Raw genomic sequence first — 24,629 nt, forward strand, 5'->3', positions numbered from 1 at the left:
GACCAGGATAATCAATGAATGCTAAAACAAAGAAAAAAAAAAGCTTATTGGAGAATAGGATATTCACACATTCTCAAAGTTTCTCCCCACTGATTATCTATTAATTACAAGGGGAAATTACAATGAAATCTTTCAGTCATTCCTTAATAAGTGATCAAATTCAGTATCATTAATAATTAGACAAACTGACATTATGTACCGCTTGAAGCAATGAAATGAGAAGTACTCAACATCCCTTGTGTAGTATCCTTGTCAAAACTGTTTAGCATGAATGTAATCATAAGGAAACAATCAGAAAACATCCAAATTGTGGGACGTTCTATAAAACAGGCCAGACTCTTCAAAAGTAACAATTTCATGAAAATCAAAAGGCAACTGGACTATCCTAGATTAAAGGAGACTAAAGAAACTTGACAACCAAATGCAATATGTCATCCGTGATGTATTTTAAAAATTAAACACCTATAAAGATTCGGGGACAGTTGAAGATATTTGTATTTAAATGTATTGGATATGATAATATTGCAGTTCTAAAGGAGAATGTCCTTGTTCTGAGGACAAATGTCTTGACGTATGTAGAGGTGAAGTCTATATCATGATGTCTCTAACTTTCACATAGTTCAGAGGAAAAAGTGTGTGTAGATAGATGGAAAGCAATTGTGGTGAAGTGTTATTAGTTGCTGAATTTAGGTGAAGGGTACATAGTTTGTTCTTGTATTGTTTTTTGCTACTTTTCTCTGGGTTTAAAATTTTTCAAGATAAAAAGTTTTAAATAATTTATGTATATAATTATACATATATATGTGTGTGTGTTCATGTTCCCCAGGCCTCCTCTGGACTTCTCCCCAGAGTTGCTGAATCAGAATTTCTAGGTAATGGGGCTTGGGATTCTGCATGGTAAAATGGCTCTCCCGAGACTCTAACACAGTTGGTCTATATTTGGGAAGCATTGCTCTGAAGAGCATTCTTCTCCATTAAAATCTTGTGTGGTTTGTGTGTGTGTGTATGTGTGTGTGTTCTGTTCACATAGGAGCATTGGTTACTGCTTTGCAGAGTCCTCCAGGGAAAAAAGGTGAAAAGGTAGAATGATTCTCAGGTGATGTCAACCTTTTCCTCACATCCCCTTGTTTTACTGGTCCATTCTATACTTAGACTGAGGTTATTTCTTCTAAACAGGGCTGTCTGGATCACTAATTCTCCAACATGGCTGCCAGTTAAAATCACCTAGGGAGCTCTCAAAAATTTCAGTGCCTAGGCCTTACCTCAGATCAATTAAATCTGAATTTCTGGGAGTGGGATGATGCGTTCTTTAATACTCCCCAGGGGATTTCAGTGTCCAAGTTTGAGAGTCCCTAGGCTAGAGCAGAGCTGGCCTCTGCTGAGGCCTCTAGTCAAGTGTGTCAGGATCCCAGTACAAACTGCCTGCTCAGCAAACTTAGTCACATGCTCTGATGTCTATGTGGGACATTGACTTGAAAGGAACCCTCTTATGTTGCTGACACTGATCAGTCTTCTCTTATGCTAAATAGCTTCCAGGGCCTGTCAGTAAAAAGGGGGATTTTAAAAGATGCGTATCTCATTTATGGTTATGGAAATTTGAACTCTGTTTATAGAAATTTGGGAGGGGGGATGAAATTTTAGAGAGAAGTAACTTTAACTATGGTATCTTAAATACTCATTTTACAAAGGTAATTTTAAAAATATTCACCAAACTCACTTCTCTGCAAGACCCCTGACATTGAGTATCGCCAGACCCATCTATACGTACACCTATCTCAAGACTAGTCATAACCCCACCCCCAATTAAATAAATCTGGATTAACTTGTGTTTGAGTGTGTATATAAGAGTGGAGCATTGAAGTGGTGACAGCATCCTGGCGGAAGCAAAAGGAATTCTAACAGTCCTTCCCAAATACAACCTGACTGAACATTCACTTCTTCCTCAGAGAAGACAGTTTGTTCAGCACCTCTCTTCCAGTTCTCGTTTCTCTCACTCTTGGGGTAAAATTTAGATAGCCCACCCAACCTCAGTTTGGAAGCACTGCTTTAGTTCAGTGTCATCATCTGACAAATACAGAAATAGGGAAAGGGAAGTTAGTTGTCCAAAGTTGTACAGTGAATTGGTGGCATGTTTCTGTACATGTATTTGTATGTGTACATGTATGTAAAGCTCCTCTGGGAGAAGAGAATGATTTGGGAATCATCTTGACAGCCATAGAGTCTAATAACTTCATAAAGCTTGGAATTACTATATAGGACAATGGTGGGGTAAGGAGTAGGGCCCATTCATGTGCTTCCTGGTATGAGTGCTGTTCTGTTACCTGCCACCAGAGGGCATGAACTATGATTAGATTCTAGACCTGCTGATCTACATTGCAGTTCAGAGCTTGCTCAGATCACTGTTAGTTCAAACAAATGAACCCTAACCTATTCCGTAGTCCCACAGTCTTAGGAGCATATGAAAGATCTTTGTGACTGGTTGTTTATAAATATTTTAAAAAGAAATCTTAGCTAAGCACAGAACACTTGCAGCATGCCTGGGTTTAGAATTGGAGACCTGGCTTTATAATATTAGCCCAGCCACTTACTAGTTTAGTTGTGTGGCCAATGGTAAGTTGCTTTACCTTGACTTTTTTTTTTTTTTAATTTTTATTTATTTCCATATTTTATTTATGGCTGTGTTGGGTCTTCGTTTCTGTGCGAGGGCTTTCTCTAGTTGTGGCAAGTGGGGGCCACTCTTCATCGCGGTGCGCAGGCCTCTCATTAGCGGCCTCTCTTGTTGTGGAGCACAGGCTCCAGACGCGCAGGCTCAGTAATTGTGGCTCACGGGCCCAGTTGCTCCGCGGCATGTGGGATCTTCCCAGACCAGGGCTCGAACCCACGTCCCCTGCATTGGCAGGCAGACTCTCAACCCCTGCGCCACCAGGGAAGCCCCTACCTTGACTTTTAACCGTGAATTTCAGTTGCCTCACCTGCCACATCATTAATAAACTTTGCCACACATGGTTGAGGATTAAATGTGGTAACATGATAAAGCATTTATCAATTCCTGGCACCCATTTAATAAGTGGAGATTTTTCTTTTGTTCAGTAAAACTCTCATGGAGCTCATATTCTGGTTGGAAAAGACATACACATTACATGGAAAAAAGAAAGAAAATTTAGGCAGTGATAAAAGGTAAGGATGAAAAGAAGGGAGCAGGATCTAGGAGGCTATTTTAGGTAGGGTAGTCTAGGAATGCCTCTCTGAGGAGGTGATATTTTAGCAAAGAACTATCAAAGATTTGAGAAAAGTGAAGGGTGTTTGAGGCAGAGGGACACAGCTTGGTGTGCTTGGGAAACAAAGACCAGTGAATGAAGGGCAGGGGAGTGGCAGGAGATGAGTTATAAGAAGTAAGCAAGTTCCGGATCATGTAAGTTTTGTTAAATACATAAAGACTCTAGATTTATTTTGTGTTATAGGATGTAAGCGTAAGAGTGATGTGATCTGATTTATAGTTTTAAAAACATAACCATATCATTCTGGTTGCTGTGTGGAGACTAGACAGTAGGGAGGCAAAAGTAGAAGCAGAGAGAAGGGTTAGAAGGCTGTTTTAGTAGTCTGGGCAAAGTTTGACTGTCGCTTAGATTAGGGTGTTAGTGGGGAGAAATATAGAATGGTAAGGAATGGTTCTGTTTAGGGTATATTAGATGTAAGAACCATCAACACTTGCTGATTAATTGTATTTGAAAGACAGTAGAAAGGGAGGAACGAAGAGTGACTTCTAGGCTTTTTGGTCTCAGCACTTGGGTTTAAATAAGTGGTTCCATTAACTGAGATGAGATGACTGGAGGAAAGGGGGTAGTAAAATCAAGAGTTCTGTTTTAGATTTTGAGATCTCTTGGCATCCAAGTAGAGTTATAGAATAAGGCAGTTGAAAATATGAGCATGAAACTCAGGACAGAGGTTTGGGTTAGAGATGTAAATTGGCAGTCATCGTTGATGGGAAGAGTGGGGACCAAGAAGAGAGAACCAGTGGCCAGACACTGAGGTACTCCCACTTTAGAGGTTAGGATTTCTTACCCACCTGGCCTTTTCCTTGCAAGCCATTGTTTAATTTGAGGAGACCCTCAAATTATTGTTTTTACTCTTCTCTTCCTTTTTGCACAAATTTACAACTCCATTTCTTTTACCAAGAGAGACAGCATAGTAGAACTGCGTAATTAAATATTTGTATTTGAAGACATTAATGTGCTGATTAATAATGAATGCTCTGGAGACAGAGGACTTCGGTTTAAATCCTGCCTCTGCTATTTACTAGCTTAGCGACCTTGGATAGTTTACTTAATTTCTCTAATCTCAGTCTTTTCATCTATAATAATCAAAATAAAAGCCAGCATTCATTTAACACTTATCATATACCAGGCATCGTTTTAAGTGCTTCGCATGTATTAACCTATTTTAACCCTTAGAACAACCCATTGAAGTAGTTACTCTTCTTACCCATTTTATTGTTGAGGAAACGAAAGCCAGAGAGAGGTCTTATAATTTGCCAAACATCACACACCAGGTAAGTAGCAGAGGTAGATTTGAATCTAGGGAGCCTGGCTCCAAAACCAGTGCTACTTTTCTCGTATCAAATTCACAGAGTTGTAGAAGTGATTAAATGAGATAACCCACTTAAAAGTGCTTAGCACAGGGAGGCTGGCAAATAATATGAGCATAATAAATGTTTTCTTACGGAGGCAGCATAGCGTAGTGAAAGAGAATCAGATGGAAAGTCCTGGGACTCCAGCCTGACTACAGGAACAACTTATGTGATCATGAACAAGTTTCTTAGCCTCTCTGGACTTCAGTTTTGTCATCTACAATATAAAACCTTCATACTATATGGCCTCTGAAATCCCTTTCAATGTTTAAACATTCTATCTATGACTCCCCAAGACAGATTGTGAATACATCTGAATTTGGTAGGGGAATAAGGTACTCAGTAATTCCTTGGGTTGACAACATTTCTACTTTGCCCTTCTACTGTTGAAGAAACTTGCTACGATATAGTGAAACGTAGTTAAGAACCATGAGGTTTGGAGTAAGACTGTCATGTAGTGGAATCTGTTTCTACCACTTACTACCTTGGACAAGCTACTTCTCCTGAGTTTCTCTTTCATCATCTGCAAACTAGGGATAATGATAGTGCACACCTCATGGCATTATTTGAAATATCCTATGAGAAAGTGCCTGTAAAGTATTTAATACATGATAAGCATTCAATACATATTAACTATTATAATATTATTATAAGGGTTTCCAGAGCTGAGAGGATTTCTTTTTCACTCAAGTACCAGATGAGATAGAAGCCTCTCAGTAACCCACTTCTAAAGAATTGAATTGGGAATTACATGATGAGGCACTCTCGTTGGGAACTGAGGGCATGAATCAGAATTTTCTAATTGTGCAGTCATTCCTCCCCACTCCTTTCTTATACGAAGGTGGAGGGAGCGTTTCTCTAGAACAGCTTTGCCTTATCCGTAGGTGTAGTGAATCATTCATGGCAGATCTGCACTAGGTTCGGCTTGCTTCAACCCTTCCCTGACCTAAAGAGAGTTGTTTTCCTCACACACAAACCAGGAGAAATTTGTTTGTCTGTTTGTTTGTACCGTGGTCAAAGGAAGAGTAGTAGTCAAGACTCTTTTGGAGTGTAAAACCCCAACCCAGACCAGGTTAGAGGAGGGCAATAGGAGGAGGCAGGAATTAGTGACTCGTGTAACTGCGAAGCCCAAGACCTGGTGCTGAGTGTGTCTGGGCACAGGGTTTTAAACACTCTCGTGTCTCCATCTCCTGCTCTACATTGGCTTTATTCTCAGTTATGTTCTCCATTTAGCAGTGCCAAATCTACAAACTTCCTTATAACCATGATCTCAGAGAAAGAAAAGCTCTCTCCAACGTGCATATCATATCAGAAAACAGTTGATCCAACTTGGGACATACATACATATACACTTTTGGTCTAGGGGAATCTGATGCTTCTAAATGGCATTATTTTGCATTCCATGGCCAGGTAGGTAGAGCCCAGTGTAGACATCCCCACCAAATCACATAAAATTAGGGTTTTTTTGTCTTTTGGGATTTTTTTGCAGAAGGAAAAAGAACTAGACAAGCAAAAAAGAAGTGGTAGCAGTTTGACAGGAATGTGTGAATTGCTATCTCCATTGTTTATGAATGAGCTATCCCAAGAAGTCTCCTGACCCTGGGAAACCTCACTTGGTAGCCTAGCCAGCTTTGAGACTAAAAGTTTAAGTCATGTGGGGGTGGTACCTCTCTTATTTCCATTTTCTTCTCTCTTCTCACATCCTCCCCTTCAATTTAATTATAGTTCTTAACTAATACTTTATCCCAAAAGCTGATTCTTCCTTTTTTATTTCACATGCACATTGATAATTTAGTGTAGTAAAGAGTGTGGGCTCAACAGTCAGATTGCCTGGGTTTCAATCCTATCTTTGTCATTTGCTCACTTTGAAATCTTAAGCAGTTTACTTTATACCTCTTTCCTCATCTATAAAATGAAGATAATTTCTCCCCTACTGGGTTGTCTTGAGGATTAAATTAGATAGTCGGTAGAAAGTGCCTGGCACAGTATCTAGCACACAGTGAAGTACTCAGTAACATCAGATACTGTTGTTGTTGCCATTTCTCTGCAGCTTTGGTTTAGCCTATCTGTTCTTTGTCAGGAATGGGAAAGCTGAGGTAGATTGGGAGACTATCAGAAAGCACTAGATTTTGGTATCTCAGGACAGAGGGTTGAAGCCAAATTGAAGGAAGCATTTGGAGCTCTAATTGGAAGACTTAACTATGATAATGATCTTATTTTTACAGTTTGTTAATTAAATGGTATATTCTTACTGACTGGTCATTGCAGAATGACAATGGACAATTAACATCCCTAGGCTTCTTTTCACTCTTTTGGAAAATGGGTTTTTTTGGGTAAGATGATCCCTTCTATTTTCATCAATGCCTGATCCTTCGTTAAGTAAAAATGAATATCAAAAAGTGTTTTGTACTCTGTGTATGTGTGTATGTGTGAGAGAGAGTGGGAAAGAGAGACAGAGAGAGCGAGAAAGAGAAAGTGAGAGCAAAAGTGAGAGTGTGTTTACATTGAGATAAACCAAAAAGATTTATTTGTATGTTGGATTTATCAGACATATCTGGTTTCTTCTTAAGAGATTATTATATCCCCGTTCACACTCTACTGTCTAGATCATTTCTAAGTGTTTGTTATTCCTATCACAAATCTATTTTGTATTTTTCAAGGAAGCTTTTTAGGTATGATATTTGTTGTGTAATACTTGTTTTGGCTTCAGGAAACTTGGTTGGGGACTTTACTCCACTACTTACTTTGCAACATTACCTTGGGCAAGTTACATTCCCTCTTATATGCCTCATTTCCTCATCTGTCTAATGAGGCATTTCTTCTACTTAACCTTTAAGTCCTTCCCTAACCATCTGTGATTCTATAACTATCACAGCATAGGTTGTGGCAGGCGTAGCTGGATTCCAAAGGGAAAACTTGATATAGCAATTCCCTCTGAGACATATTTTTTTATCTGTTGCCCATTATGTTTGCTGCAGGATTTCGGCTGAATGCTTCCTCTTGGCCCATGTTCCTTTTGAAGACGCTAAATGGAGCAGAGATGGCTCCCATCAGGATTTTTCACAAGGTACAGTGTCCCTCAGCTATCACCAGCTCCAAATTGCTTAAGGTCAAATGCTTACATTCTTTCAATTACTGAGCCTCTGATGTCTACATTATATATGTGGCCTGAGGATGCCTTCTCAGAAACTAGTTCAGCAGAAGGATTTTTTAAGTACCTTACAAAGCCGCAATTATCCCCAGAGAAATATTAGACTGGTAAATTAGGATTTCTGGGTTTTGGGTCCTAGCTCTGCCAATAGTAAGTTTTGACCTCATCTGTTAAGTGGGATTCTGTCTACCTCATAGGGTTTTAAGAAGTTAAACATTTTTTTTATTAGTAAAACATGTAAAGTATAGTATAAATCTAAAGGAGCTATTATTATAGATCATGCAGTTCCATAAGGTCCATATTCTAAACAGAGAGAAAGGAAGGAGACTATTTTTTGAGTGCCTACAGTATGTTTGGAGTTTATCTACGCTATCTCATTTAAATACCCACAGTTAACTTTATGAAGCAAGAATTATTATTCCAATTTAGTAGTTAAGGAAACAAATACTTTTGAATAAGGAACTTGCCCAAGGTCGCATGACTAGTAAGTGGTGAAACAGGGATCCAAAACCTGTATTCATTCTTCCTGATTTCTCGAGGGATGAAGCAATCATTCTGCTCTTAGTTGATCTTTAATGAGGTTAAAGTTACTATAAAGGGGACTGAATTAGGGTTGCCTATGTTGCCATTTAAGTCTAAATAAACCCTGAGAGTACCCTGGTTCCCAGAATACAGTATACTGGACAACTTGAAACCCTTCCACTGCAGAATACCTAAAAATGATGGGGGGGGAAGGGGCCAACAAGTATTCTTTTAAAGGCTTTGCTGACCTTACTAGAAAGTAAGATAACTCCAAGGCCAAAATGAGGAAGGAAAACCAGAGTGTTAGGTGTACTGAACCTGCGGATGCCGTAAGGGGCTTTGCCAGTCTTACTTTCCAAGGACCTTGTCTTTTAACAACCACAGTAGGATAGAAGTTGAGGCCTTGGGCCCATGCAAGGCAGAAAAATGTACCTGGGACTGCCACATAAAAAATCAGATTGGATCCCTTGAATGTTTACTCCTTAGTGAAAAGACTATTGCATTGATGAGGAAGAGTCTCTGCCTGGGCCATGGGTAGGGGTAGGAAGTAAGTCATCTCTTCTGGTAAGACAGTCTTTCCCCATGGAAGTCCAGGGTTCAGATATAGTGCCTGTGTTGTTTCAGAACTCCAAAATTGTATGGGATATTTCTGAGTGCCTGGCAGAAGCAAACCCAAAACCTCTCTAGAGGGTTTGGTTGTTTTCAACCCAGATGTCATAGAAGTCCCAAAAGTGAAGTACCACTGAAGATGAGTTCAGTTCAGTTCATAATTACAGAGCCCACAAAACTCACAAAGCAAATCCTGCATGATGAGACTTCAGTAGACACAACAAACAGTAAGACTATAACCTCAAGCACTTTCAGATAATAGAAATATCAGATAGAGATTATAAATTATTTGAAAATGAGTAAGGAACGAAAAGAAGGAATTTAAAAATGAGAAAAGTACAAACCTCTATTTTTTTTAAAGGCAAAGTTGAAAAAACAACAAATTGAATATCTAGAAATGAACCTTAACCATTAAAATTTTAAAACCTTAGGTAGGTGTATAAGCAACTTAGATCTAGATAGAGAAGAATGAATTGAAAGACACGTGTAAGGACTTTCCCCAGAGTGCAGTACAGAGAGATAAAGATATGGAAAATATATTAAAGAGAAAAGACAAAGAGAACACCGTTAGAAGGTCCAATATATGCTGAACGTGACCTCTAGAAAGATTAATTAGAAAGAATAAAGAAGAGTCAATATTCGAAAAGATAATGACAGAATTTTCCAGAATGTGTAATAAAGACAAATATATACCTTAAAACATCATGGTATAACTAAAGTCAAAAGAAAAGATCTGAGCAAAGTAATCACACAGAATACAGTCATCCTCTCTGAGGGATGGTTCTGCACCTGTGGGAGACTGGTTCCAGGACCCCCTGAATACGAAAATCCACACATACTCAACTCCCTTATATAAAATGGAATACTACAGTCAGCCCTCCGTATCTGCAGCTTCCATGTCCATGCGGACTGAATCTTCAAAAGGATTACATTTAGGCTGACAGCACATTTCTTGACGGCAGCAGTACAAGCCAAAGATATAGAATAATATCTTCAAAGGATTAAGAAAAAATAGTTGTCTACCTAGAATTTTATATCTGATTATACTGTTATTTCAGAATGAATGTAAAATCAAGACATTTTCAGCAAACTAATACAAATAGATACTAATATATCTGCTGAAAGAACAACTGAAGAGTATATTTCAGGAAGAAGATAACTGGGGACTTCCCTGGTGGCACAGTGGTTAAGAATCCGCCTGCCAATGCAGGGAACATGGGTTCAATCCCTGGTCCGGGAAGATCCCACATGCTGGGGAGCAACTAAGCCCGTGTGCCACAACTACTGAGCCCACATGCCACAACTACTGAAGCCCACACACCTAGAGCCCGTGCTTCGCAACAACAGAAGCCACCACAATGAGAAGCCCATGCACCACAACGAAGAGTAGCCCCCTCTCGACTCAACTAGAGAAAGCCCACACGCAGCAACAAAGACCCAGTGCACCCATAAATAAATAAATAAATAAATAAATAAATAAATAAATAAATAAATAAATAAAAGATAATTGAACCTGGAAAGTAAGAATGAGATGCAAAAAGTACTGCTGAAGAAAGATTGTTTAACATGTGAGTAAAACTAATTAACCATTGCCTATAACTGTATAAACCAGTTATACTAACAGAAGTGATCATTTGGCAGTATAACAATGTGGAACTAAATTATCAAACACCTGTTAACTCAGGAGTAGTTTAAATATTCTGAGGTTCTTGTATTGTTTAAAGATGAGCTTTAGACTTAATTATGTCAACTATACAGTTATGATCTGAAGGGGATCCACCAAAAGACTAAATATAGAAGGGTTAACATATGAATCAGGGACTTCCCTGGTGGCACAGTGGTTAAGAATCTGCCTGCCAGGGGAGCTTCAAGATGGCGAAAAAGTAAGATGTGGAGATCACCTTCCTCCCCACAAATACATCAGAAATACATCTACATGTGGAACAACTCCTACAGAACACCTACTGAACGCTGGCAGAAGACCTCAGACCTCCCAAAAGGCAAGAAACTCTCCACGTACCTGGGTAGGGCAAAAGAAAAAAGAAGAAACAGAAACCAAAGAATAGCGACAGGACCTGCACCAGTGGGAGGGAGCTGTGAAGGAGGAAAGGTTTCCACACACTAGAAGCTCCTTCGCGGGCGGAGACTGCAGGTGGCGGAGGGGGGATCTTCAGAGCCACAGAGGAGAGCGCAGCAACATGGGTGCAGAGGGCAAAGCGAAGAGGTTCCCGCAGAGAGGATCGGTGCCAACCAGGACTCACCAGCCCAAGAGGCTTGTCGGCTCATCCGCTGGGATGGGCAGGGGCTGGGAGCTGAGGCTCCAGCTTCGGTGGATCCCGGGGAGAGGACTGGGGTTGGCTGAGTGAACACAGCCTGAAGGGGCTAGTGCGCCACAGCTAGCCGGGAGGGAGTCCGGGAAAAAGTCTGGAGCTGCCGAAGAGGCAAGAGACTTTTTCTTGCCTCTTTGTTTCCTGGTGCGCGAGGAGAGGGGATTAAGAGAGCTGCTTAAAGGAGCTCCAGAGATGGGTGTGAGGCGCAGCTATCAGCATGGACCCCAGAGATGGGCATGAGACGCTAAGGCTGCTGCTGCAGCCACCAAGAATCCTGTGAGCAAGCACAGGTCACTATGCACACCTCCCCTCCCGGGAGCCTGTGCAGCCCACCACTGCCAGAGTCCTGTGATCCAGGGACAACTTCCCCGGGAGAACACACGGTGTGCCTCACGCTGATGCAACGTCATGCCAGCCTCTGCCGCCACAGGCTCGCCCCATGTTCCGTACTTCTCCCTCCCCCTGGCCTGAGTGAGCCAGAGCCCCCAGATCAGCTGCTCCTTTAACCCCGTCCTGTCTGAGCGAAGAACAGATGCCCTCAGGCAACCTACACGCAGAGACGGGTCCAAATCCGAAGCTGAACCCCAGGAGCTGTGCAAACAAAGAAGAGAAAGGGAAATCTCTCCCAGCAGCCTCAGGAGCTGCGTATTAAATCTCCACAATCAACTTGATGTACCCTGAATCTGTGGAATACCTGAACAGACAACGAATCATCCCAAATTGAGGAGGTGAACTTTGGGAGCAACGATATATATATTTTTTTCCCTTTTTCTCTTTTTGTGAGTGTGTATGTGTATGCTTCTGTGTGTGATTTTGTCTGTATAGCTTTGCTTTTACCATTTGTCCTAGGGTTCTGTCTGTCCATTTTTGTTTGTTTGTTTCTTTGTTTTTAGCACTTGTTATCATTGGTGGATTTGTTTTTTGGTTTGGTTGCTCTCTTCTTTGTTTCTGTTCTTTTTTTTTTTTTACTTTTTTAAAACTTTTTTACAATTATTTTTTATTTTAATAACTTTATTTTATTTTACTTTATTTTATTTTATTTTATCTTCTTCTTTCTTTCTTTCTTTTTTTTCTTCCTTTTATTCTGAGCCATGTGGATGACAGGCTCTTGGTGCTCCAGCCAGGCGTCAGGGCTGTGCCTCTGAGGTGGGAGAGCCAAATTCAGGACACTGGTCCACAAGAGACCTCCCAGCTCCACGTAATATCAAATGGCGAAAATCTCCCAGAGATCTCCATCTCAACGCCAAGACACAGATCCACTCAACGACCAGCAAGCTACAGTGCTGGACACCCTATGCCAAACAAGTAATAAGACAGGAACACAGCCCCACCCATTAGCAGAGAGGCTGCCTAAAATCATAATAAGGCCACAGACACCCCAAAACACACCACCAGACGTGGACCTGCCCACCAGAAAGACAAAATCCAGCCTCATCCACCAGAACACAGGCACTAGTACCCTCCACCAGGAAGCCTACACAACCCACTGAACCAACCTTAGCCACTGGGGACAGACACAAAAAACAACAGGAACTATGAACCTGCAGCCTGCGAAAAGGAGACCCTAAACACAGTAAGTTAAGCAAAATGAGAAGACAGAGAAACACACAGCAGATGAAGGAGCAAGGCAAAAACCCACCAGACCTAACAAATGAACAGGAAATAGGCAGTCTACCTGAAAAAGAATTGAGAATAATGATAGTAAAGATGATCCAAAATCTTGGAAATAGAATGGAGAAAATACAAGAAACGTGTAACAAGGACCTAGAAGAACTAAAGAGCAAACAAACAGTGATGAAAAACACAATAAATGAAATTAAAAATTCTATAGAAGGGATCAATAGCAGAATAACTGAGGCAGAAGAATGGATAAGTGACCTGGAAGATAAAATAGTGGAAATAACTACTGCAGAGCGGAATAAAGAAAAAAGAAAGAAAAAAATTGAGGACAGTCTCAGACACCTCTGGGACAATATTAAACGCACCAACATTCGAATCATAGGGGTCCCAGAAGAAGAAGAGAAAAAGAAAGGGACTGAGAAAATATTGGAAGACATTATAGTTGAAAACTTCCCTAATATGAGAAAGGAAATAGTTAATCAAGTCCAGGAAGCACAGAGAGTCCCATACAGGATAAATCCAAGGAGGAACACGCCAAGACACATATTAATCAAGCTATCAAAATTTAAGTACAAAGAAAAAATATTAAAAGCAGCAAGGGAAAAACAACAAATAACATACAAGGGAATCCCCATAAGGTTAACAGCTGATCTTTCAGCAGAAACTCTGCAGGCCAGAAGGGAATAGCAGGACATATTTAAAGTGATGAAGGGGGAAAACCTACAACCAAGATTACTCTGCCCAGCAAGGATCTCATTCAGATTTGACAGAGAAATTAAAACCTTTACAGACAAGCAGAAGCTAAGAGAATTCAGTACCACCAAACCAGCTTTACAGCAAATGCTAAAGGAACTTCTCTAGGCAGGAAACACAAGAGAAGGAAAAGACCTACAATAACAAACCCAAAACAATTAAGAAAATGGTCATAGGAACATACATATCAATAATTACCTTAAATGTAAATGGATTAAATGCTCCAACCAAAAGACATAGACTGACTGAAAGGATACAGAAACAACACCCGTATATATGCTGTCTACAGGAGACCCACTTCAGACCTAGGGACACATACAGACAAAGTGAGGGGATGGAAAAAGATATTCCATGCCAATGGAAATCAAAAGAAAGCTGGAGTAACAATTCTCATGTCAGACAAAATAGACTTTAAAACAAAGACTATTACAGGAGAAACAGAAGGACACTACATAATGATCAACGGATCAATCCAAGAAGAAGATATAACAATTGTAAATACTTATGCACCCAACATAGGAGCACCTCAATACATAAGGCAAATGCTAACAGCCATAAAAGGGGAAATCGACAGTAACAGAATCATAGTAGGGGACTTTAACACCCCACTTTCACCAATGGACAGATCATCCAAAATGAAAATAAATAAGGAAACACAAGCAGACAACAGAAGCAAGAAGAACTACAATCCTGCAGCCTGTGGAACAAAAACCACATTCACAGAAAGATAGATAAGATGAAAAGGCAGAAGGCTATTACCAGATGAAGGAACAAGATAAAACCCCAGAAAAATAACTAAATGAAGTGGAAATAAGCAACCTTCCAGAAAAATAATTCAGAAGAATGATAGTGAAGATGATCCAGGACCTTGGAAAAAGAATGGAGGCAAAGATCGAGAAGATGCAAGACATGTTTAACAAAGACCTAGAAAAATTAAAAAACAGACAAACAGAGATGAACAATACAATAACTGAAATGAAAACTACACTAGAAGGACTCAATAGCAGAATAACGGAGGCAGAAGAACGGATAAGTGACCTGGAAGACAAAATGGTAGAATTCACTGCTGTGGAACAGAATAAAGAAAAAAGAATGAAAAGAAATGAAGACAGCCTAAGAGACCTCTGGGACAACATTAAACGCAACAACATTCACATTATAGGGGTCCCAGAAGGAGAAGAGAGAGAGAAAGGACCCGAGAAAATATCTGAAAAGATTATAGTCGAAAACTTCCCTAACATGGGAAAGGAAATAGCCACCCAAGTCCAGGAAGCACACAGAGACCCATACAGGATAAACCCAAGGAGAAACACGCCAAGACACATAGTAATCAAATTGGCAAAAATTAAAGACAAAGAAAAATTATTGAAAGCAGCAAGGGAAAAACGACAAATAACATACAAGGGGACTCCCATAAGGTTAACAGCTGATTTCTCAGCAGAAACTCTACAAGCCAGAAGGGAGTGGCATGATATACTTAAAGTGATGAAAGGGAAGAACCTACAACCAAGATTACTCTACCTGGCAAGGATCTCATTCAGATTCGATGGAGAAATCAAAACCTTTACAAAAGACAATCAAAAGCTAAGAGAACTCAGCACCACCAAACCAGCTCTACAACAAATGCTAAAGGAACTTCTCTAAGTGGGAAACACAAGAGAAGAAAAGGACCTACAAAAACAAACCCATAAGAAAATGGTCATAGGAATATACATATCAATAATTACCTTAAACGTGAATGGATTAAATGCTCCAACCAAAAGACACAGGCTCGCTGAATGGATACACAAACGAGACCCATATATATGCTGACTACAAGAGACCCACTTCAGACCTAGAGACACATTCAGACTGAAAGTGAGGGGATGGAAGAAGATATTCCATGCAAATGGAAATCAAAAGAAAGCTGGAGTAGCAATACTCATTTCAGATAAAATAAACTTTAAAATAAAGAATGTTACAAGAGAAAAGGAAGGACACTACATAATGATCAAGGGATCAATCCAAGAAGAAGATATAACAATTATAAATATATATGCACCCAACCTAGGAGCACCTCAATACATAAGGCAACTGCTAACAGCTATAAAAGAGGAAATCGACAGTAACACAATAATAGTGGGAGACTTTCACACCTCACTTACACCAATAGACAGATCATCCAAAAGGAAAATAAATAAGGAAACAGAAGCTTTAAATGACACAACAGACCAAATAGATTTAATTGATATTTATAGGACATTCCATCCAAAAACCGCAGATTACACTTTCTTCTCAAGTGCATGTGGAACATTCTCCAGGATAGATCACATCGTGGGTCACAAACCAAGCCTCAGTAAATTTAAGAAAATTGAAATCATATCAAGCATCTTTTCTAACCACAACTCTATGAGATTAGAAATGAATTACAGAGAAAAAAACATAAAAAACACAAACATATGGAGGCTAAACAGTACATTACTAAATAACCAAGAGATCACTGAAGAAACCAAAGAGGAAATCAAAAAATACCTAGAGACAAATGACAATGAAAACACGACGATCCAAAACCTATGGGATGCAGCAAAAGCAGTGCTAAGAGGGAAGTTTATAGCTATACAAGCCTACCTCAAGAAACAAGAAAAATCTCAAATAAACAATCTAACCTTACACCTACAAAAACTAGAGAAAGAAGAACAAACAAAAGCCAAAGTTAGCAGAAGGAAAGAAATCATAAAGATCAGAGCAGAAATAAATGAAATAGAAACAGAAAACAATACCAAAGATCAGTGAAACTAAAAGCTGGTTCTTTGAGAAGATAAACAAAATTGATAAACCATTAGCCAGACTCATCAATAAAAAGAGGGAGAGGACTCAAATCAATAAAATTAGAAATGAAAAAGGAGAAGTTACAACAGACACTGCAGAAATACAAAGCATCCTAAGAGACTACTATAAGCAACTCTATGCCAATAAAATGGGCAACCTGGAAGAAATGGACAAATTCTTAGAAATGCACAACCTTCCAAGGCTGAACCAGGAAGAAATACAAAATATGAACAGACCAATCACAAGTAATGAAATTGAAACTGTGATTAAAAATCTTCCAACAAACAAAAGTCCAGGACCAGATGGCTTCACAGGTGAATTCTATCAAACATTTAGAGGAGAGCTAACACCCATCCTTCTCAAACTCTTGCAAAAAATTGCAGAGGAAGGAACACTCCCAAACTCATTCTATGAGGCCACCATCACCCTGATACCGAAACCAGACAAAGTTACTACAAAAAAAGAAAATTACAGACCAATATCACTGATGAATATAGATGCAAAAATCCTCAACAAAATACTAGCAAACAGAATCCAGCAACACATTAAAAGGATCATACATCATGATCAAGTGGGATTTATCACAGAGATGCAAGGATTCTCCAGTATACGCAACTCAATCACTGTGATACACCATATTAACAAATTGAAAAATACAAACCATATGATCATCTCAATAGATGCAGAAGAAGCTTTTGACAAAATTCAACACCCAGTTAGGATAAAAACTCTCCAGAAAGTAGGCATAGAGGGAACCTACCTCAACATAATAAAGGCCATATACAACAAACCCACAGCAAACATCATTCTCAATGGTGAAAAACTAAAAGCATTTCCTTTAAGATCTCGAACAAGACAAGGATGTCCACTCTTGCCACTATTATTAACATAGTTTTGGAAGTCCTAGCCATGGCAGTCAGAGAAGAAAAAGAAATAAAAGGAATACAAATTGGAAAAGAAGAAGTAAAACTGTCACTGTTTGTAGATGACATGAAACTATACATAGAGAACCCTAAAGATGCCACCGGGAAACTACTAGAGCTAATCAATGAATTTGGTAAAGTTGCAGGATACAAAATTAATGCACAGAAATCTCTTGCATTCCTATACACTAATGATGAAAAATCTGAAAGAGAAATTAAGAAAACACTCCCATTTACCATTGCAACAAAAAGAATAAAATACATAGGAATAAACCTACCTAAAGAGACAAAAGACCTGTATGCAGAAAACTATAAGACACTGATGAAAGAAGTTAAAGATGATTCCAACAGATGGACAGATATACCATGTTTTTGGATTGGAAGAATCATATTGTGAAAATGACTATACTGCCCAAAGCAATCTACAGATTCAGTGCAATCCCTATCAAATACCAATGGCATTTTTTATGGAACTAGAACCAAAAATATTAAAATTTGTATGGAAACACAAAAGACCCCGAAGAGCCAAAGCAGTCTTGAGGGAAAAAAACGGAGCTGGAGGAATCAGACTCCCTGACTTCAGAACTATACTATAAAGCTACAGTAATCAAAACAATATGGTACTGGCACAAAAACAGAAACATACATCAATGGGACAAGATAGCCCAGAGATAAACCCATGCACCTATGATGAACTAATCTATGACAAAGGAGGCAAGGATATACAATGGAGAAAAGACAGTCTCTTCAGTAAGTGGTGCTGGGAAAACTGGACAGCTGCATGTAAAAGAATGAAATTGGAACACTCCCTAACACCATACACAAAAATAAACTCAAAATGGATTAGAGACCTAAACGTAAGACCAGACACTATAAAACTCTTAGAGGAAAACATAGGAAGAACACTCTTTGACATAAATCACAGCAACAGCTTCTTTGATCCACCTCCTAGAGTAATGGAAATAAAACCAAAAATAAACAAATAGGACCTAATGGAACTTCAAAGCTTTTGCACAGCAAAGGAAACCATAAACAAGACAAAAAGACAACCCTCAGAATGGGAGAAAATATTTGCAAAGGAATCAATGGACAAAGGATTAATCTCCAAAATATATAAACAGCTCATGTAGCTCAATATTAGAAAAACAAACAACCCAATCCAAAAATGGGCAGAAGATCTAAATAGACATTTCTCCAAAGAAGACATACAGATGGCCAAAAAGCACATGAAAAGCTGCTCCATCCACATCACTAATTACTAGACAAATGCAAATCAAAACTACAGTGAGGTATCACCTCACACCAGTTAGAATGGGCATCATCAGAAAATCTACAAACAACAAATGCTGGAGAAGGTGTGGAGAAAAGAGAACCCTTTTGCACTGTTGGTGGGAATGTAAACTGATACAGCCACTATGGAGAACAGTATGGAGGTTCCTTAAAAAACTAAAAATAGAATTATCATATGATCCAGCAGTCCCACTACTGGGCATATACCCAGAGAAAACCGTAATTCAAAAAGACACATGCACCACAGTGTTCATTGCAGCACTATTTACAATAACCAGGTCATGGAAGCAACCTAAATGCCCATCAACAGACGAATGGGTAAAGAAGTTGTGGTACATATATACAATGGAATCTTACTCAGCCATAAAGAGGAATGAAATTGGGTCATTTTTTGAGGCGTGGATGGATCTAGAGACTGTCATGCAGAGTGAAGTAAGTCAGAAAGAGAAAAACAAATATCGTATATTAACGCATATATGTGGAACCTAGAAAAATGGTACAGATGAACCAGTTTGCAGGGCAGAAATTGAGACACAGATGTGGAGAACAAATGTGTGGACACCAAGCAGGGAACGGGGCGGGGTGGTGGGGGTGGTGGTGTGATGAATTGGGTGATTGGGATTAACATGTATACACTGATGTGTATAAAATTGATGACTAATAAGAACCTGCTGTATACAAAAGTAAATAAAATAAAATTTTAAAATAAAAAAAAATAATAAGGAAACACAAGCTTTAAATGATACATTAAACAAGATGGACTTAATTGATATTTATAGGACATTCCATCCAAAAACAACAGAATACACATTCTTCTCAAGTGCTCATGGAACATTCTCCAGGGTAGATCATATCTTGGGTCACAAATCAAGCCTTGGTAAATTTAAGAAAATTGAAGTCGTATCAAGTATCTTTTCCGACCACAATGCTATGAGACTAGATATCAATTACAGGAAAAATATCTGTAAAAAATACAAACACATGGAGGCTAAACAATACACTACTTAATAACCAAGAGATCACTGAAGAAATCAAAGAGAAAATCAAAAAATACCTAGAAGCAAATGACAATGAAAACATGACGACCCAAAACCTATGGGGTGCCGCAAAAGCAGTTCTAAGAGGGAAGTTTATAGCAGTAAAATCCTACCTTAAGAAACAAGAAACATCTCAAATAAACAACCTAACCTTAAACCTAAAGCGATTAGAGAAAGAAGAACAACAAAACCCCAGAGTTAGCAGAAGGAAAGAAATCATAAAGATCAGAGCAGAAATAAATGAAAAAGAAATGAAGGAAATGATAGCAAAGATCAATAAAACTAAAAGCTGGTTCTTTGAGAAGATAAACAAAATTGATAAACCATTAGCCAGACTCATCAAGAAAAAGAGGGAGAGGACTCAAATCAATAAAATTAGAAATGAAAAAGGAGAAGTTACAACAGACACCGCAGAAATACAAAGCATCCTAAGAGACTACTATAAGCAACTCTATGCCAATAAAATGGGCAACCTGGAAGAAATGGACAAATTCTTAGAAATGCACAACCTTCCAAGGCTGAACCAGGAAGAAATACAAAATATGAACAGACCAATAACAAGCACTGAAATTGAAACTGTGATTAAAAATCTTCCAACAAACAAAAGTCCAGGACCAGATGGCTTCACAGGCGAATTCTATCAAACATTTAGAGAAGAGCTAACACCTATGCTTCTCAAACTCTTCCAAAATATAGCAGAGAGAGGAACACTCCCAAACTCATTCTATGAGGCCACCATCGCCCTGATACCAAAACCAGACAAAGATGTCACAGAGAAAGAGCACTACAGGCCAACATCACTGATGAACATAGATGCAAAAATCCTCAACAAAATACTAGCAAACAGAATCCAACAGCACATTAAAAGGCTCATACACTATAATCAAGTGGGGTTTATCCCAGGAATGCAAGGATTCTTCAGTATACACAAATCAATCAATGTGATACACCATATTAACGAATTGAAGGAGAAAAACCATATGATCATCTCAATAGATGCAGAGAAAGCTTTTGACAAAATTCAACACCCATTTATGATAAGAACCTTCCAGAAAGTAGGCATAGAGGAACCTACCTCAACATAATAAAGGCCATATATGACAAACCCACAGCCAACATCGTCCTCAGTGGTGAAAAACTGAAACCATTTCCATGAAGATCAGGAACAAGACAAGGTTGCCCACTCTCACCACTATTATTCAACATAGTTTTGGAAGTTTTAGCCACAGCAATCAGAGAAGTAAAAGAAATAAAAGGAATCCAAATCGGAAAAGAAGAGGTAAAGCTGTCACTGTTTGCAGATGACATGATACTACACATAGAGAATCCTACAGATGCTGCCAGAAAACTACTAGAGCTAATCAATGAATTTGGTAAAGTAGCAGGATACAAAATTAATGCACAGAAATCTCTTGCATTCCTATACACTAATGATGAAAAATCTGAAAGTGAAATTAAGAAGACACTCCCATTTCCCATTGCAACAGAAAGAATAAAGTATCTGGGAATAAACCTACCTAAGGAGACAAAAGACCTGTTTGCAGAAAATTATAAGGCACTGATGAAAGACATTAAAGGTGATACAAACAGATGGAGAGATATACCATGTTCTTGAATTGGAAGAATCAACATTGTGAAAATGACTCTACTACCCAAAGCAATCTACAGATTCAATGCAATCCCTATCAAACTACCACTAGCATTTTTCACAGAACTAGAACAAAAAATTTCACAATTTGTATGGAAACACAAAAGACCCCAAATATTGAAAGCAATCTTGAGAAAGAAAAACGGAGCTGGAGGAATCAGGCTCCCGGACTTCAGACTATACTACGAAGCTACAGTAATCAAGACAGTATGGTACTGGCACCAAAACAGAAATACAGATCAATGGAACAGGATAGAAAGCCCAGAGATAAACCCACGCACATATGGTCACCTTATCTTTGATAAAGGAGGCAAGAATATACAGTGGAGGAAAGACAGCCTCTTCAATAAGTGGTGCTGGGAAAACTGGACAGCTACATGTAAAAGAATGAAATTAGAACACTCCCTAACACCATACACAAAAATAAACTCAAAATGGATTAAAGACCTAAATGTAAGGCCAGACACTATCAAACTCTTAGAGGAAAACATAGGCGGAACACTCTATGACATAAATCACAGCAAGATCCTCTTTGACCCACCTCCTAGAGAAATGGAAATAAAAACAAAAATAAACAAATGAGACCTAATGAAACTTCAAAGATTTTGCACAGCAATGGAAACCATAAACAAGACAAGAAGACAACCCATAGACTGGGTGGAAATATTAGCAAATGAAGCAACTGACAAAGGATTAATCTCCAAAATTTATAAGCAGCTCATGCAGCTCAACATCAAAAAAACAACCCAATCCAAAAATGGGCAGAAGACCTAAATAGACATTTCTCCAAAGAAGATATACAGATTGCCAACAAACACATGAAAGAATGCTCAACATCATTAATCATTAGAAAAATGCAAATCAAAACTACAATGAGATATCATCTCACACCAGTCAGAATGGGCATCATCAAAAAATCTGCAAACAATAAATGCTGGAGAGGGTGTGGAGAAAAGGGAACACTCTTGCACTGTTGGTGGGAATGTAAATTGATACAGCCACTATGGAGAACAGTATGGAGTTTCCTTAAACAACTAAAAATAGAACTACCATACAACCCAGCAATCCCACTGCTGGGCATATTCCCTGAGAAAACCATAATTCAAAATGAGTCATGTACCACAGTGTTTATTGCAGCTCTATTTACAATAGCCAGGACATGGAAGCAACCTAAGTGTCCATCGACAGATGAGTGGATAAAGAAGATGTGGCACATATATACAATGGAATATTACTCAGCCATAAAAAGAAACGAAATTGAGTTATTTGTAGTGAGGTGGGTGGACCTAGAGTCTGTCATACAGAGTGAAGTAAGTCAGAAAGAGAAAAACAAATACCGTATGCTAACACATATATATGGAATCTTAAAAAAAAAAAAGGTCATGAAGAACCTAGGGGCAAGACGGGAATAAAGACACAGACCAACTAGAGAATGGACTTGAGGTTACGGGGAGGGGGAAGGGTAAGCTGGGACAAAGTGAGAGAGTGGCATGGACATATATACACTACCAAACGTAAAACAGATAGCTAGTGGGAAGCAGCCGCATAGCACAGGGAGATGAGCTCGGTGCTTTGTGACCGTCTAGAGGGGTGGGATAGGGAGGGTGGGAGGGAGGGAGACACAAGAGGGAAGAGATATGGGGATATATGTATATGTATAACTGATTCAGTTTGTTAAAAAGTAGAAACTAACACACCATTGTAAAGCAATTATACTCCAATAAAGATGTTAAAAAAAAAAAAAAAGGACAAACCTTACTACCTAAAAAGCCATTCTTACAGAAAAAAAAGATCTGTAAACTGTTTGAGACGAAAGAGACTGATCATTCAACTTTTTTATATACCTGTACCTAGAAAGGAAAGCAAATTGCTATTGTATGTTTAGATACATTTATATAAAGTCATGATATTTGAAAAAAAAAAAAAAAAAGGAGAATCTGCCTGCCAGGGACTTCCCTCGTGGCGCAGTGGTTAAGAATCTGCCTGCCAATGCAGGGGACACGGGTTTTAGCCCTGGTCCGGGAAGATCCCACATGCCGCAGAGCAACTAAGCCCATGCACCACAACTACTGAGCCTGCGCTGTAAAGCCGGCAAGCCACAACTACTGAAGCGCACGCACCTAGAGCCTGTGATTCACAACAAGAGAAGCCACCGCAATGAGAAGCCCACGCACCGCAACGAAGAGTAGCCCCTGCTTGCTGCAACTAGAGAAAGCCCACGTGCAGCAATGAAGACCCAATGCATCCAAAATAAATAAAGAAAGGAAGGAAGGAGAGGAGGGAGGGGAGGAGAGAGAATCCGCCTTCCAATGCAGGAGACATGGGTTCAAGTCCTGGTCCAGGAAGATCCCACATGCCGCAGAGCAACTAAGCTCGTGCCCACAACTACTGAGCCTGCGCTCTAGAGCCCGCTCGCCGCAAGTAGAGAAAGCCCGCGCACAGCCAGAAAGACCCAACACAGCCAAAAATAAATAAATTTATTTTTTTTAAAAATCTGAAATCAATTGAAAGGGAAAAGGGGAAGAAAATTCAGTTGATTGTTAAGGAGAAAAAAGAAGTTAAAGGTACAACTTGAAAAATCAAGTTAAATAGAAATGTAGGCAGCATGATAATTGTAATAAATTTAAATACATCAGTTATCACAAGAAATTAGCTTAAACTCATCAGTTTAGTCAGACATAGATTAGATTGTTTTTAAATCTAGCTACATGCTGTTTACAAGAGACACTGCTGAAATACAACAGAAAGGTGTTGAAAGTAAAAGAATATAAAATGTATACCATGCAAACCTTTATCAAAATAAAGCTGGTGTTAACTATACTGAAATTAGACAAAGAAGACTTTGGTGCTAAAAAGCATTAAAGAGGTTACTATCTAATGATAAAAAAATATAGTTCACCAAGAAGATAAAAGTTATAAATATACATGCTCCTCAAAAACATAGCCTCAAAGTAGGTAAAGCAAAATTTGACAGAATTACATGGAAAAATTGGAAAATCCACAATCATTAGGAAATATTTTAATACACATCTCTCAATAATTGATAAATCAAACAGACAAGAAAAAATGGTATATCAATCAGCATAAGCTAATCAGTATTAAGTGTTGATCAATTTTTAAAAATCAGTTGCATTCCTATTTAACAGCAGCAAGTGGTTTGAAAATAAAATTTTTAAAGATACTCTTTAAGATAGCAACAGAATTACAATACGGCCAGAAAAAAAAAATTACAATATGGTTCGTAAAAAGCATGAGACATTTGTAGAGGAATGTTTAAACTTATACTGAAGAAGAAATTTATGTTAAAGAAT

The 24,629-nt window shown here is 38.8% G+C and overlaps 1 protein-coding gene across 15 annotated transcripts in view; it reads left to right on the forward strand.

Annotated features, from left to right (window-relative positions):
* Positions 1 to 24,629, forward strand: part of SCMH1 (Scm polycomb group protein homolog 1) — a 198,017-nt gene that overhangs the window by 90,224 nt on the left and 83,164 nt on the right. For 13 of the 15 annotated variants that reach the window (XM_082466140.1, XM_082466139.1, XM_082466147.1 and 10 more), the window contains one exon: positions 7,606 to 7,694. In XM_082466140.1, coding sequence (XP_082322266.1) covers positions 7,606 to 7,694 — 89 coding nt within the window. Of the gene's footprint in view, positions 1 to 826; positions 873 to 7,605; positions 7,695 to 24,629 lie in introns of those variants that run through there. The other 2 variants (XM_082466153.1, XM_082466144.1) reach the window with 2 other exon arrangements.

This window comes from Balaenoptera physalus (assembly GCF_965194825.1).
Source record: "Balaenoptera physalus genome assembly, chromosome: 1".
Taxonomy (NCBI): Eukaryota; Metazoa; Chordata; class Mammalia; order Artiodactyla; family Balaenopteridae; genus Balaenoptera; species Balaenoptera physalus.